The sequence below is a fragment of the Crocodylus siamensis genome, chromosome 3 (assembly GCF_052110815.1).
Source record: "Crocodylus siamensis isolate JL-2025a chromosome 3, ASM5211081v1, whole genome shotgun sequence".
Taxonomy (NCBI): Eukaryota; Metazoa; Chordata; order Crocodylia; family Crocodylidae; genus Crocodylus; species Crocodylus siamensis.
The window spans coordinates 184,193,040-184,210,432 of record NC_143397.1 but is presented as its reverse complement, the minus strand read 5'-3'; the positions used below and the strand labels follow the sequence as shown (position 1 = coordinate 184,210,432).

At 45.4% G+C, this 17,393-nt stretch overlaps 1 protein-coding gene across 2 annotated transcripts in view; it reads right to left on the bottom strand.

Moving 5' to 3' along the window:
- LOC149869216 (chloride channel protein C-like) overlaps positions 1-17,393 on the bottom strand; it is a 127,461-nt gene that overhangs the window by 40,067 nt on the left and 70,001 nt on the right. For both annotated transcript variants that reach the window (XM_090039942.1, XM_090039943.1), the window contains exon 12: positions 12,700-12,866. In XM_090039942.1, the coding sequence (XP_089896068.1) occupies positions 12,700-12,866 (167 nt within the window). The remainder of the gene's footprint in view (positions 1-12,699; positions 12,867-17,393) is intronic.

Sequence of the window (17,393 nt, the reverse complement as noted above, 5' to 3'; positions counted from 1 at the left end):
GAGCTGGCAGGGCTTGGAGGAAATAGGGCCAGGCAGCATGGAGAAAATGCAAGTACAAATAACTGCACTTAGATGAACTTTCCTGCAGCTTTTGCCCATCTCTGGGTGGCACCCATTATTAGGCAGCTAGGGCAGGAGTTGGGCTTCATGCAGTCATTGCTGGGAAGGGGTAGGGTTTCACATGAACCAATTAACCCCTGACTAGGCCACTGAGTGCCCTGACTGGTCATCAAACCATACACAATTCCTGCAGCCCAAGTATGGGTGTGCCACTAGTTCACACCTCCCCTGCATTGTGAGGAACACAATGCCCCCAGCCCTCCTGGTAAATCACAGGGGCACTGACCGTAACCCCTGCACCTAGGCACTTCACAACAGCTAAAGGCCCAAGGTGCCTGCAAGCCATGAAACACCCCAGAGCTCCAAGTCTTCCCCATGCCATGCCCCTCCTCATATCCCTAGGCACCTGAACACATCCTTTCCCCTGGGATCACAGACTTACCAGAAGTTGGTGATGGATTGCTGATGTCTGCCTGCTCAGTGAGGGTCTTGTCCAAGCTGCCCCCATCTTCTACATCATGGTTCTGAGTCTGGGCCACCAGGGTCAGGATCAGAGCCTGGCTGGGGACCAAGTCCGTGGAACAGGAATTCTCATGCTCCTCTTACCCAATTTGCTGCTCTACTTTATGCTTCCTGCCCTGTGCACCCTGCCTGATCTGGTTCTCTGCTTTCTGCTCCCTGCCTTATCTGCCACTGAGCTACATTCCCCCACCCCAGTCTGCCATGTAACACATAGAGGCTATCCATGCCACTTGCAGCAGCCATGCCACAGGATGACCACCCCTGCTTTATGTTATTTCTCAAAGAATACCTGGTTTCTCATGATTCCCTATGACGAATAAGTTAATATTAATCAAAAATTGTGAACCATCTGTTTCCTCCTCTGCAAATAAATGGTGACATGACAACCACAATGACTAATAATTATTATTCGTGAGGATGAGGCAGAGAGAGGGATGGGCCGAAACAGAGATGAGATTATATATGATATCATTGTCAGTGAAGCAAATTCATTTTAACTTAAGGTGAATCTGGTAATAGTGCCAAGGAGAATAAGAAGATACAGTAATTGCCTCCACACTGTATCTTAATAGCATTTAAACACTTAAATGCTTCAATGAGCTTTGAATCAGACCCACTAAAAAACTGCTGGAATTCAAATAATTTCTAATGACGTCTTCATGAAAATAGGCTCATCCAGTTGGCTGCTATGCTGACACAGCTGGATTTTCAGTGGGGGTGGCTATTTCTAAGCGGAAACTCTCGATAAACTGCCAACTGGTGGCCAGACGTTAGAGCAGACTTAACCAGTTAGTGGAATACCCCATCCAGTGGGAAGATCACTGGGTGTTGCACCTGCACATTACCACATCTAAAAGATGAACTGGCGCCCTCATGATTCAGAGGCAGCCTATTTTACCAGGTGAGCCAAAAAGAAGTCTCCCTCTAGCTGAGTCAGTAGAAACTGTGCTAAGCTTCCCTCAGCTGGAAGTCACTCTGCATGTTGTACATAACAGCCTGTAGGTTGGAATGGCTCATACATTACCACTCTATAAGCCTGAAATAAAGGTTATTAATTCCATATGCTACTGTAGTGCATTTCTTTCTGTAAAAAGTATGCCAAAGTCACTCCTTTCAGTTTCACAGGGCTCCTCTGAAATGGAAAACATATCGAGGATCTGCATGCATTTGTCATCCTCCCTCAACATAAAATGAGTTATAGCAGTGACTAAGATATTTTTGGAAAGAGTTCTACATGATCCAAAAGTTTTCTTGTAGGGCTAGCTAAAGCTGCTATTAACGTACAAAGGGTGATTCAGAATGGAGGCTAAGGACAAACGCTAATCTCATATTAAGCCTCTATCCTATATCCAAATATATCCAATATAGCCAGACTTGGCACCACTGTCAAAGTCCCTTCCACACTACAAACTGAAACTGTGCTGCTTAACTGGGTCAGAAAACAAACATGTTTTAACCTGTACTCCTGACCTGGCTGTTGTTAACACCTTGAACCTTATGTACTAAACCAGAGCTATGTTCTTGAGCTTTCCTTTAAAGAGAATCACTCCCCTCACAAGCCAAGCCCAAAATCTACCTTCAAATATCCTCCTATGTCCCAGGATCTAACCATTTGCAACAGCGGTCTCCAAACTTTTTATGGTAAAGATAACTTTTTGAAGTAAAGGGGAATCCAGGATCTACCATGCCCACCCCCTCCCCACTCAGCAGGTCAGTCTGGAGAGAGGAGGCAGATCAAGGCCTCCATGGTTAGGGAGGGAGTGCAGCGGGGCGAGTGGGGGTTGGTCAGGCTGGGCCGGACTAGGGGATGGTCAGAGCCCAGGCAGCTCATTCAGGTGCATGGCGGGGGTGGGGGTCCTGCCGCTGCACGCACCCTGGTGGAGGCCCAGGGGACATTTGCCCCTCCCCCTTCCAATATGTGTGCAGGGCAAGGCGGCTGAATCCCCAGACTGAAATCGACTATCAGGGGCTCCCCAGTCGACCGGCTGGTGACCACTAATTTACACTTTCTTTCCTTTTTTGCGTTCCATGTGCAAAAAGAAATATGCCTATTTATCTCAAAATTAGACTTTATTATATTTTCACATCTCAAGTTTTTCTACCAGCAAATGTTCAGATTCAGAAACTGAAAACAAATTTTAAAAACTGTTGCTGGATTTAGTGTAAAGTAACGCTAAGAAATTGCAGTTTCATCAAACCATAAAGGCTTGGTTGTTAGATTCCCTCATCTGACTGCCTACACATCTACTGTATATCACTAGCCATTTGGCACATGTCTTCACAATGGTAGCAGCCTACCCCACCTGGGACAGCCCTGAGAAAGTTTTGCACATCTACATTTCCACACATGCTCCAAACATAGAAGTAAGCTGAAGAGATATCTCCAGGGACCTCCCTAGCAGCATCTGTCAAACATGCTGGAAACTGGCCAGAAGGGACACCTCTCATCAGCTTCACTGGCATACTTCTGAGTTTAGAGTGTGTCAGCAGGAGCAAGCAGGCAGGGTATGCTCCAGGCCATCCAGGTCAGGACACAACATGACCACCACCATCACCTAAGTTTCATCCAAATCCTTTTAATCAAGCCCAAAGACTTCTTGGTCATCACAACTGAGAGAGAAGGATCTGGCTAGCCTGCAGCCCCTCTAGAATTGACAGGACTCCCTAGGGCAGGCACCTTTGGACCTGCTTTGCCCTCAGGATACTACCAAAGGGTGACACAGAAGGGCATACTTTGTTGTTGCCTTTTGGCAGTGGCAGAAGGCATTTCCTTATTTTCCTGTTGTTGTTCTTTTGAATCAAACGTCATGTTCTTTGGGTGGTGGGGTGGGAAGTATTTGTCAATTTGAAGGGACAACCACAACCCCTCTGTGGAACAAAGAGGATATCAGATCATGACAGAAGTTGGGGAAGGGCAGAGTGCTTTCCCATCGGTGAGAAACAGGGGCATGGAAATGGGTGGGTGATGGAAGGGGGTAGAGGAAGACGTTTTCGACAGGGGCGGACCTAGAGGGGGTACAGTAGCTTGGTTCCAGCCCAGGAGCCTCTAGAGATTTTTTAAGGTCTTCAGAACATATAAGAATCCCCCCCTTCTTTCCCTTTCATGCTCAGGCACATCCTCTTCCCTACCTTTCCCTCACCCCTTCCCCTCGCTGTTGCTGCTTTCCCTTGGTCTGGGGTGGCACACAGCCTCAAAGCTGCTGGAACAGTGAAAGCAGGACATGTGGTAGGCAGGGGGTTCCCCTTTCCTGCACTTGCTCCCCAGAGAAGCAGGCAGGGTGGGGGAACCCACTTCTCACCAGCTACAGCTGTTACTGTTCCCAGCCCACAGGTCCCCCAGCTGGTGTGGGCAGGAGTGGCTTTGACGCTTCTACTCCCCCAGGACAGTGGGGAAAGCAGCAGCACCAGGAAAGGGGAAGGGGGAGTTAGAGAGGGTAGGGATCATTTAACCAATAAACCCACTGATAACCCATAACTGATAGTTTACCAGTTACTGTTTAGCACAGGGTGGGGTACAGTCTGGCATGGAAGGGAAGCCACATAGTGCCCCAGCAGGAACAAGAAGGGCAGGCAGGCAGGAGAGTATGGAGGAGGACCAGGGATTAGTGCCCATAGCCTAAGAGAAAAACAGCAGGCAGCCTAATGCCTCATCAGTTATACAATTAGCTGCTCATTCACAGATGCTCCCTCCCAACATGGGGCTTCATAGGTTGTGTTGTCTGGCTAGGCTTGCCACCACCTCACCCCACTTTCTACCCCCCAAGGCCCTCAAAGAGCCCGAGGAGTCCGGAGCAGCTCCCAGCAGCAGCTGTGTCCGAGCTGCTGTATTATCGGTTAACTGTTTACCCAGTATAATTAGATGAGGTTAAACAGACTTTTTTTTTTTTTATATGATATTTACATTCCTAGGAGGGGATGTCCCTGTAAGCATGGAGGACTTTTTTAAAAAGTCCCCAGAGCTTGCTGTGGCAGGGTGCATCCCTGTCAGTTCAAGTGGGGTGAAGAGGAGGCTGGGAGTGGGGGTGGATGGTTCCTGAACCCCACTTTGCCAAATCCTGGATCCACTCCTGGTTTTCTATACCTACAAGTGAATGGAGGTTGGGAACACTGGGAAGGGCTAGAGAAGTGATTTGCAAAAGGTGTGCCACAAAAACGGTCTGGATGGGGCCCCAGCCTGATCAGCAGGATAGTGTCCAAAGACTGGATCCAGCACATGGACCAGGAAGTGAAGCATGCAGCCAATCTGAATCTGGAAAAAAGTTATCAAAAATTTGGGAAACAATGGGCTAGAGGTTTTGCTGTCCCAAGTGATAGGCAGGGAAGCAGGAGCGGGAGAGAGTTTTAGAAGTCCAGATTGTCGGGAAGTCCATCATTGTTTCCTATCTCATGGGTTGTTTGGTCTTTTATTGTAAGCTGTCCTGAGTCTTCTGAGAGAAGGAGGAATATAAATCTAAAGAATGAATAAATAAATAAATAAAAGTAGGGCAGTTATATCGGTCCTTTAAAAAAAAAATGTGCCACTGATGGAGAACAGGAAAGATGAAAACATTACCATTGCCTGAGACCCCTGTTACTGGCAGGGAATTGATGAAGCGTAATAGGCTTTGATGATCACAGCTGGTAAACTATGGACTATATTTCAGAGAAAAGCTGAGACCTAGAAACATGACAGTTTATCATTACCATTGACTTGATTACGAGCAGTAAGTGCTGTGAGTGTACTGAAGGCAAGGCAAGGCAAGCCTCAGGGTCTAAGAACAAAGGGCATGAACACAAAGACTACAAAATTTTTCCCAAGAACTAAATCAAAACATAGTGTCTATATAAAAAATCCACTCGTTCTTATATTTTGTTTCAGTTCAATGAATATTAAGAAATGTATTAAAGTTGTCTATGAACAAACATTATATTAATACGCTTAAACTGTGCAATAGTTAGTTAGTTTAGTGCCCAAACTAATATGCATTAAAAGAGGGAGAGCAAGGATATTTGGAAAGATCAGATATCATGCAAATGAAAAAGCTAAATAACCCTCTTATGATTACTTGCCAGATAACCAAAACATATACAATATTTTGGTATTCAGGTGAATGTTCAGTAGTACAACATCATCTCATTCATATTCACATATAAGCAATCCTTCTCCCTCCAATTCAGACCATTAATCTGAGTCTCTCAGAAATCATTTGTGAAGATTGGAAGCAAGCATAACTTGGAGATTTCTGCAGAAGAAAGTGGAATGATCAAAACACCTTAACTGATATGAGGCGACTGATTTCTTTTACAACTATGTAAGTAAGTTCTTAGGTAACAGAATCCTACTAAAAATCAAGGTCCTGCATAAGTTATGGCTTCATGCCACCTTTGCAATTCTCTGAAATAGGGGTCACTTTTAGCTCAAGCGTAATGTTGAACAATCTTACCCACCAATTGACGCATCCCTTACATAGTTTTATACCAGCCCAAATTTTTTCCCATAAAAGCAGCTCTTTCACTTGGAAAGTTTCCTGTTCCCAAAGAGAACATGGTCAAGGTTCTGCCCTAGGAACTCTACAAACAGATGGGTTAGGTACACTAAATTCTCAGTCCACTCTTCTTTTACTGTGGTACCCATCTGGATATAAACTTTAAAGTATGTAATAAACAGCACTGGTTTCAAGACAATGTGACATATGTGCCTGGAAAAGCTGTGTATGAATGAGCACTTGTGTCAGCAGGATAAGTAAGGAATCCTTTAGTATAGTTGTTACAAAAAATCCAGGGCCAAACTAAAACCCAAGAGCTGATCACCCTGAAAGTCTAGGGATTTTCAAAATCTAAAACCACACTAATTGCCCCTATCCTTGTACTAGGCCAAGCCAAGGCCTTGAATCCAAAACAATTCTCATACTTTGAAATCTGAATCTCTATAGCTTGGGCTCAGAAAAATGTAGAGCAAGAAAGGAAAAATCTCGTCCTTACTCCATGGATGTTTCATATAAGGCTACCTTTTATATGCTTTAAAAAAATAAGGAACATATAATGAACCCACTATAACATACACTCCAGCCAAAATTGTTGGCTCCCAAAAGCAGCTTCATAAGGTATGCAATACAGAAACACCCAGGAGACTATGTAAGAACTTTGACAAGCCTAATATTAAGCTAGAACAAAACAGAACTACTGGCACCAGATTCACTCAGCTCTTAAGTAAACTTGTCTCATTAAAAAGCAGCCCCTAAGATATTTTCTCTCTGAAGTGTATAGTAGCTTATAAAAAGCAAGAAGAGCTGCCAAGTTGTAGATGTGTTCAAGTACTCTTTACCCTCATTAAAAAGCATTCCCTAGCAGCTAGCAACTTTGAGTGTTCCAGTGAACTAGATTTTATAAGGGGGGTGTTTATAGTGGTGTGCAGTATAGCTGGAAGTCATAGTGCACTGTAACAAACATGTATTAGGTATAGCTGTATTTGGAACCTTATCATCCTAGGCACAAAATGTAACGGAGAGTATAATAAATAAGGTTCAGAAATGTACGTACTTAGAAAACAAATGGAGTCTCTCCGCTACATAGAAAGGAAGTCAGCAAATGACTTAAGGCTCAGGTCATCAGAAGAATTTGAAATGCCTTACTCCTGATTTTACAGTTAGAAACATGTGTTCATTGAATGTATTTGCACATGCAGAAAAATCTGCTGTGCAATATACCATTGGATTTCCATGGGAGTTTGGCACCTAAAATACCTCTGAGGATATGAGTTAGTCCTTTCTGTTCATGTACTAATCCATGGACCGAGCCTCAATCCAACATATTTTTTATATGAAGACTAGCTCTAGGCTCAGCAGAGGGATGAACAAGATGATCTAATAAAGTAGGTCTTTTTTTATGCCTAGCATCTATTATTGGGAGGGAAAAGAGATCCATAAAGCCAAGAGACCTGTGCTTCTTAAACTATAGGCTCTGAAGGCCTAAAATTTTAGTGTAACCTGTCTTGCAAGGGAGTGCGGGTGTGTGGCAGTGGTGACTCAGTTTCCCACAAATACTTCAATTTAATAAGAGGCTACTAACAAAACAGGTTGTATTTATTTATACACATGGGATGCTTGTATACGTGACAGAGGTTTAATCCTCAAGGTTTTATTCTATGCCCCCTAAATTGAAAAGAATAAAAACCCTGTATAGAATAAAACCCTGAGGACTAAACTGTTTCAAATTTTTCCATCACATCATGACAAGGGGCCCGAACCTTTCCCCCTCCCCCACAGAGCCGGAGCCTGCCCACAGCCAGAGTGTGAACCGCTGGTGGGCTGAGCAGCCCTCGAACAGCTGGAGTGTATGTTATAGTGGGCTCATTGTATGTTGAGCTGCGGGGGGACCCAGTCCTTCCCTCCACAGTGGTGATGGCCCCCGGGGTCGCCTGGGTGGGCTGCCAGCAGGCCAAGTGCTGCCCCAGCTCAGAAGCAGCATCCAACTCAATACAACTCTTCCCCAGCCCTGAGCTGAGGCAGCACCCGGCGCACTAGCAGCCCACCCAGGAGGATGCCTAGGACCACCCAGGAACAGGCTGGCTTGCCCCTGAGGCAGTGCAGGGAGGCAGAAGGAGGACGGCTGGGTTTGCTGGCGACTGGAGAAGGTGGTGGGGATGATGCATGGCATGTGGGGCCACACACAGGCGGGCTGCTAGCTAGCCAGGTGCTGCCTCAGCTCAGAGGCACCTGATCTAACACTTTCCTGAGCCCACCCGGGCTTCCAGAACCCTGTGCACTGTCTCTGATACCTTCTCTGGCTGCCAGCCCACCCAGCTTGCCCTTGGAGCAGTGCAAGAAGACAGCAGGAGGGCAGCTGAGCATGCTAGCAGCCAGAGAAGGCAGTGGAGATGGTGCACAGGGTCCTGGAAGCCCAGGTGGGCTTGGGAAAGTATTGGATTGGGTGCCTCCAAGCTATGGTAGCACCCAGCCATTGGCAACCTGCCCGGACTTGCAGCACCCTGTGCACTATCCCTGCCATCTTCTTCTGCCACCAGCAAACCCAGACACTCTCCTGCTGCCTTCCCACACTGCCCTAGGGCCAAGCCAGGCCATTCCCATGAAGCCCCAAGTGTCCTGGCAGCTGCAGGAGCCTCCTGAAGGCAAAAGCAGCAGGGGAACCGATCCTCTCCCACCCCTCCCCACCCCGGCATAGCCTGCCCTCTGCTCCCACATCTGGGTAGTGAGCTGACACCTGCATTATTGCAATTTGCAACACTGCACACTAAACTACATCGGGATGCAATGCAAACTCATTTAAAACCCCCAAAACACTTGCACGTGTACAGTATGATGCTGTTAAGCCACACAAAGTGACATTTTCATCACACATACATGGTAATTAGAATTGCAATCTGCAGTATAACCCATCTTCTAAATGAGGAAGAAGTCAATACTTCTCCCAGCTACACTCAGATCAGGCTCCTCCACAATCTCCCTGGGGCCTCTTTCAATGATGCATGGAGCATATTAGGGAGCAGGGCCTCTCCCCTGCTCCTTCCATGCGGCTCTGGACAACATGCTTCCTGCCTTGCAGCTCCTCACTCCTACTTGCCTTCCTGCTAGTCCTCAAAAGCTGTCTAGGGGTTATAGTTCAATCCAGCTATCTGGGTTGGTCTGGGTCTGGTTTTCCTGGGTTTGGAGTGGCCCTACCCCTCTCTTTTTAACCCCCCACAACCCTGGGGCAGAGAGTCACATTAGCCCTAGAGTGACCACCTTTTCAAAATGGAAAGGTGGGACACATGTATGCCTTCCTGCCACCCACCCACCCCACTCCCCTGGCAGCATGGCTGGAGCAGAGCCCATGAGGGACAGGGAAAGATGCGGACTGCCCACTGCAGGCTCAGGACTTCCTGCCTTACGGGGCTCCCAGGGGGAGGGCAGCATCACCAACCACAAGGCACTCCCTGCCTTGGGAGTGCTGCCAGCAGCAACAGGGGGCACAACTCAGTGCCACCACCACCACCCCCCACTACTGCGGGGCAGACAGGGGGCACATCACCATGGCAGCACAGGCCTCTCAACAGTAGCAGCACTGAGCCTCCACACCCTCCCATGCCAGGTCCAACCTGCTGGGCCATGGAGCCCCTGGGGGGAGAGCAGCAAGGTAGGGAGGCCGGAGCCCATAAGTAGGCAGCCCGCATCCACCCCAGCCCATGCACAAATGGGGGGGGTATGTGCCCCCTCCCCAGGAATGCACCAGCAACAGGGAACCAGCCCTCCCCTCACCCCACAACCCCCTGGATGAGCTGCCCACACCTCCCCATTCCACATCTGTCCCTGCAGCCATGCATTCCCACCCCGGCTGTGGGTCCCGTGCACCCACTCAGCTGGGCAACACCCCAGCCAACACCCCTGCCCCACTGCCTCCCTCACTGTGGAGGCCTCAACCTATGCTCCCCACCCCCACCATAGACTTACTTTCTGGGAACTACTCTCCACACACCTGGCTGTATCCCCAGCCACGTGCACTTGAGCACACACACACATGCACGCGATACCCCCTGCATCCTGCTCCCCCAATCCCCAAGCAGCACCTTGCAGGCTGGAATGCTGCTGGCCTTCAAGGGAAAACCTGCCATTTCCCACATTTTTCTGTGGTGAACAGAAAAAACAGATCCCTGCACATGATACAAGGAATCCAAGACAAATGCTCCCCTGGAATCATTCAGCCAGGACCAAGACTTGACCTTCCTATTTTGGGACTGTCCTGCCCAATTAGGGATGGGTGGTCACCCAAATTAGGCCTCTTAATTACTGTCCTTTCCATTAATATATAGTCATCATATTCCAAAACCTTTCTAGTTTCATTCAGTACAGAAGCCAAATAGAATTGATTTTGCTTTTGAGGAAGAAATTACAGATGTCTTCACTGTGTGAGTTATTTGGGCATGCACACACACACAGCTAGATAATTTATCAGCTGCTTTCAAACAAAGTCATTACTAGTTATTGAACTGCCATGTATCTTTCCTACTGCAATGATTTGGGAAATGTGTCAACTTTTAACTTCTGGTTGATCTTACGAAACTTCTCAGTATTAAATGACTCAGAGAATGTGGAGTCTGCCATTGCTATCATAGGCACCAGGGCTGTGTCACACACTTCCTGGGATTAGGGGCAACGGAAGGCCATTAAACCTCAGTGGATCCCAGTCAAATGGGAACACTGTGAGGTAAAAGGTTGATCACACCCCCAACAAAACAATTTCTCTCTGATAGGGACTGGAATTTAGAAATCATAACATCAATATAAACAAGAACAAAGAAATAAGGTATTAACAGAAGGCTTTAAAAACCACAATCTGCAAGTCTGGAACCTTTGAAAGGATTCACCGGGACAAATGATGGTTGGTCTGAACAGAGAGGGATCCTTTCAAGACCAGAGGTACCTTGGCTCCACTTCAAACCAGCCAAAGGAGGAAGAAACTTGTGCCCAGGAAGCATGCCAAAGAGGCCAAGTAAAGAGTCTACTCAGTCCACAGCCTACTCAGACCAAGAGACGCTTGAGAGCATTTAGGCCAACACAGGACACTCAACACAGTAGCCTGGTGAATGTCCGGTTTGGGGATCTTTACCAGGACTATGATGCATCTGCCTTATTTAAAAGACCATTAATGTGTCAAGGGACTCAGCCATGTCAGAAAGCTCTTTGAAAAATTGGTCCTGGAAGGAGAGGGAAGGGAAAAGAGTGGGAGTGGAATGACTGAAATGATATATTTTTCTATGCCTTCATATATATATGGGATCTTGCTCTGAACTCGGGAAACTAGCTGTAATTCTTTCCATGGCTATGTCATCTGACTGGAATACTAAGGGAAACTTTGTGGCCTCTTCCCTCTCTATTTTATCTGCCATGTTACATACAGAGAACATCCATAATTTCACAGATTGTTTTTATTTCCTCCTACCACACTGCTGGCTCCTTTTCCCTTGTGTCAAACACAGTTTATGCCCACCCACCCCCACCCCCCATGCTAAGACAGGCTTTCAAGTATTACTAAAGTTGGAGCAAAGTGACAAAGTATGAACAGCAAAACCATTGACAGTTCTGATTCTTTCAATGATTCATTTGAAGATACAAGTCTATCCAATTGACCACAACAGGGAGAGAAATCAGTGGGGTTGTAGTAGGCACCTACAAACAGCTCTTGGTTCTGGAGAAATATTATTCAAATAGAACTGGTAAACAGAAAGAACCTGTCTGAGTCAACAAGGATTACTCTCAAGTTTCCTTAAGATTGCTGTACCTCACTCCTTGTCAGTGAATATTACACAGAGAAAGAAGTAGGATAATCAGTTTAGTTATAATTAAGAAAAATAATGAATACTGGCTAAGAAATAGTCAGAAGTTCCTCTTTACTCTCACTTATGATATGAACATGGGAACATTCTAATGAAAATGGGATATATGAATAATGAGACAGTTGTCAGTTCTCGTTACTCATACACACATACAGCTTTATTAGTTAAAATAAAAATATAAGGGATATAAAACCTCTTATTTTCAACTTTCAACTTCTGAGCTGTAATTGCCTGAATTTTGGAAGAAACTTCTGCCTATGAACCAGTTTTTCTATAACCACCTCTTATAAGGATAAAGATTTGGTACAGAGCAGTCAGAGACAGATTAATGAACTCAACTAACAACCATTCAGATCTGGTATGGCAATTCCTCTGTCCCAAGGCATTAGTCATTTCGCTAAAAAAAAAGGAACAAATGTGAAGAACCTCTCAGAAATCTCAGAGGAAACCTCCATTAAAATCTAGAGAATTAAACCAACTGCACTTTTATTTTAAGCACTGTCTTAGACATTGCTAGGACACTAATCATGGACATAACTAATTTCCAAACAAGGTAATTTAGATTTATAGCATAAGCAATTTTCTTCTGCATTTGTATAACATCTAACATAGTAGGGTCTTAATCCATCTAGAAATATGTCACAGGTATGCAAATAATATGTAGGACTTGTCCACTGCATGTGTGCAACATAAAACCTTGTCTTTACTCCTTTATTCAACACCTCAAAGCATCAGGTCCTGAGCCACACCTATATGCGAGAACAGAATTTAGCCCATAAACCTTTAAAACCAACAAAATAAGATCTCACCATTTTTTCCTCTGGCTAGCAAAAGGTTCTGAGTCTAAATAGGGAATGCATTTCAGCTTCAGTAAGGAACTGTACAAGGGCAGGTTAAACCAGTCACCGATCATCTTGGCCACCATGACAGCCACCATCACGAGCAACAGGGACTGCACATCATTTGTGATCTCTATCTAAAAAGAAAAATGAAGAACTTTCATTATTTTGTATATCTGAAAACCACTGAGGCAGCAAATACTGTAATAAGGACAAACATTCAATGAAAACTGAAAGACAAGTTATTTTTGTATAAGGGAGATATACTGGGGTTAAAATGAGAGAGAGCATGGAGATGGCACAGTTGCCTGTCTTTGGTTAGGGAAGGGAGTTCCCTCTCCTGTTCCAGGACTTGGGTAAACCACCTAACCCATTGCTCCAAAGTGCTTTCTAATGAGCTAGCACACTTACAGCACACCCTCCTACTTCCATCTGCTCTAGCCACTGTACTGATGTTAAAACTTACATTCAAATAAGGTGGTCTATGACAATTTGTCTCTTTGGATGGGTGCAAAGAAATGAGAAAGGAGATTTTTAATGCCTTAGCACCATGGCAAATATTAAAAAATACAAAGAAATCAAAATATTTTCCATTGGTCTTTCCTGCTGAGCTAATGAGAAAAAGCATCTCTCTATAATTCTCCCTACTTTTTCCTGAAAAAGCAAATTACTTAGGTAGCTGCTTTGGGCGATTGCCATTCTGGAAGACATCAGAGAAGAGAATGAAAGAGAAAAAACTGGCCAAGAAAGAACACTAATGTCACAATACAGTTGTGGTGGACTTACCCATGCAGCCCGGCCCACCCAGGTTCAGAGAGTCTCCGCTGTGATTGGTGGAGCACATCCACCAATTGGATAATTGCTGGGAGGGGCTTGCCTTGCCCCCTGCAGGAGGGAGGCAGGGGTGTGGAGAGGATGGGCAAAGAGCCCCAGACCTGATTGAAGCCTTCACTTTGCAGATCCAGCAGCACTCTAAGGGCGGAGCCTCTGGAGTGAATAAAAGTAGCAGCATGCCCAGCATGCGGCAGATGTATTGGGGAACACAGAAAAGAGCGAGGCAGGAGAAGAGCTGGGAAGAACTGCCAGCAGACAAGAGTCAGAGCCCAGAAGAGCCCTGAGGACACAAATCCAAGGCTACAGCCCCAGTCAGTGCACAATGTGGAGCATGGGGCTGAGACCCTGGGAGCCATTCATGGTGGCTCAGGTCTGCAACCCCTGGTGAGAGGCCAGGAACTTGATGCAAGGGACACTGCTTGGAGCCAGGACTCTGGGAGCTGCACGTGGCAGCTCGGGTCCCCTTCCCTAGCAGTGGGCCAGGGCACGGTGTTGGCAGCTCATCATGGATCAATTTGTGAGGGACTGAGACCCCTGAGAGCTGTTCAGGGCTGCCACCACTGACACGGAGCAGCCGTTGGCTCGGTGCAGATAATGCTGCACAAAGGGTCTGGGAGTGAACCGAGTCCCAGGGCCCCATGAGGTAGCCCAGGCCTCCAACCCCCAACAGAAGGTAGAGCCCTTGGTGCATGCAATGGTGCACAGGGCCACCTGCAGGCGGGAGCCCAGGGAAGCCAGGGCCTAGGAGGCCTCATATGCAAGGCGCACCTCGGTTGAGGAGATGAGGACCACCCATCCATGCCCCTGGAGTTGTAAGTTGCTGGGCAAATGATTCCCATGGGTGAGGGGAGCTACCCTGACTGAGGCAGCTTGTTCATGGGGAAGCTGGAGCTGGAAGGAGCTCCCACATCTGGGATTCCCTTAGGGAGACATCCTTTGGGCCCGCCATAGATCTTCTCTCCCCTCCTCCTTGCAGGCTTGTGAGAGAGCACCTCATATTTTGTGACACTGCACCTTATATTTTGGGGACAGTTTACCTTTGTATAGTAGTAATTTAAGACTGTTGAGTATAAAAATCCTTAGTGGGACACTGCCGGGACCCCCTTCCCAGATGGTTATACATACTTATCTGTATTTATCTGTGCATATTTGTGTTTGACTGTTGTTTAGCTGTATTTATTTGTGCTTACCTGTACTTATCTGGTGTTTATCTATTTTAGTTCAATTGTTATGAATATATTGTTTGAGGCTACCTGAAGGGGTGTACCCTTTCAGCTTTTATCTGAAGGACGTGGCTTTATATGATAAATATAGATTTGTCTATATATGTTTATATATATCCATTTGCTTTGCATTTTATATATAATAATACATTTGTACATAGTTATCCCTTGTTCTGGCCTGACTCTATAGGGTACAGAGGGAACTGGCCAGTATTTTGCAGATCCCTCTCACACCACTCCTGCCTAGCTACCTATCCCTTCTATTTGGAGAGGGGAGCACATACTTGGGTGCACCTAGGTTATGCAGTTTTTGCTAATATGGTAAACATGAGTAAGGGTCCCCAGTACAAGGCATTCTTCTCTAACCTCCTTTTATAGTAGAAGCTCTCCATACCACATCTAGGGTAATGATACATCCTGAGCAAACCTGGACAGTCCTGGCTTCCATATTCTGGTCCCAACTGATTGGTCAGAAGTCCCAGAGTGGAGTCTGACGGAGGATGAGGAGTAGCATCAGACACTGCTGATGGGTGTCAGAAAGGCAGGCAAGGTAGCCCAATCCTGCCTGCTTGTCTGGCACAACATGACTTTGTGCATCCCCATTAGACTTTGGACCAACCAGCTAGAACTGGACTATGGAAGCCAGGGCTGTCCCAGTTTGCCCAGGACAAATGGTCACCCTACCCATATCTCCAGATTCCCAAGGCTCTTACTGGTAACAGCAGTTATAGAGGCACAGTCTATGTATGTAGAACGGGTCAAGAGAAAATTATCCAAAAACTAAATACTCCTTAATACTTAAAACTCCCCTCTCCCTTGTTTGCTACACATTATATGCTTGTTTTTCATCATGGCTAATACAAAACTATTCTGAAATGAAAGCTATCAGTCAAGCGTAATGTAATTAAAAGTAAAAAGTGACATAGATTAAATGAATGCAGTTTAATGACTGGCTCACACTGGAGCCAGTAACAAATATTTTTGTTGGCCAAGACGATTGTCCAACATGGAAAGATCTCTTATTGAGATGTTTGCTTCTTAAGCTTCCTTTTTACAGAGACTTATATTTAAAGCCTTCATGTATTCCACCTTCCCTCTTTTTAGGATGCAATTGCATCCTAAAAAGAAATGTACGTGTGTGTGTGTGTGTGTGGTGTGTGTGTGTGTGTGCGCGCACACGCGCGCACGCATGCATGTGTACGCCTACATGTGCAAGGGAAGCAGGCTCCCCTCCTCTAGCAGGTATTCTGGGAACTAACACTCAAACCCTGTCATTGTTCTGAGAAACACTCAAGTCTTCATAGTAAATGAATTATAGCCATAGGCGCTGACTTTTATTTTTGCCAGGAGGGGCCTAAGATAATGGATATGTGGAAAGTTTTACACACTTCAGGTGACAGCCCTCTTCCCAAGGGAGGCCAGAGCCCTCGGGCCCCCATGTACTTGGCACCTCTGATCACAGCATAATCATATTCGTCCAATTGTAACAAACTAGAGAAATCCTCACAAAGGCAATGGTCAAAGAATGTCAGTAAACACATTTCTGCCTGAAATGCTATAGCATATTTGTCCGATACTTACACTCTCACCCCAATTCTACCCTCATTTTTATATCCCAAATTATAATGTCAAGTCTGATTTAATGATCATAAACAAGGGTCTCATGTGAAATGTATGACCCCGTGTGACAGGGTCCTGTAATTGTCCTTTCTGCCTGGGCATAGTTAATGATGTCTAACAACTCTGCAACATTCTTTGAATGTCTCTATAAACCTAGAATCCAACTGCTTTATTTTGAAAACACCAGTAAAATGTCAGTTAAAAGAAACACAGCAACTGTGGGATTTTTAAAATTGCTCCATCATACCTGCCATAGGTCACTCGTTTAGAAGGCAGCTCCTTTATTGTTGATTCATTTTAACACTATTTATTTTAAAAGTATCTTGCTATGGAAAAAAAAAAATGTTTACTGAATGTAATAGGCATAAGAACCAACAGCATCTATAGCAGGGGTTCCCAAACTGTGGTACATGTATCCCTAGGGATACACAAGACATCTCTGGGGGATACATGGGAGAAACTGTGTAATGGCAGATTTAATTTTGATTATAATAATAATAATAATAATTGGTATTTAAGGAGTTAAATATAAAATGTGTGCTGTAGGGGTACACAGGCAGTTGGTAAATCTAGAAGGAAGAATGCAATAAGAAAGAGTTTGGGAACCACTGTTCTATAGCAAATTCTCTAAAAAGCAAGAGAGGATGATATGCTATTCTTCCCACAGAATTAAGGCAAGGCATAGAATTTGAAAGAATGAAACCCCGGCTACAGCAGTCTGCGTTGGTTTAAAAAAGTCTACAGAAAAAAAAAATTATAGTTTCACTATTTGATTCTAAACGACTTTTCCCTAAGGACTAATAAATAATTTCATTTAGGCTGCAGATCCTATTCCACCTATCAGATGTCTAAGTGGGTACTTAGATGCCTGTGAGCTATCCTATTACATTCTACTCCATATTATGCTGATAATGCATTTTCATTTGAGCCTTAAAACTAAGTCACAAAAAGTAGTAAGGAAGAAGATTCACTCTCCATTCATATTAA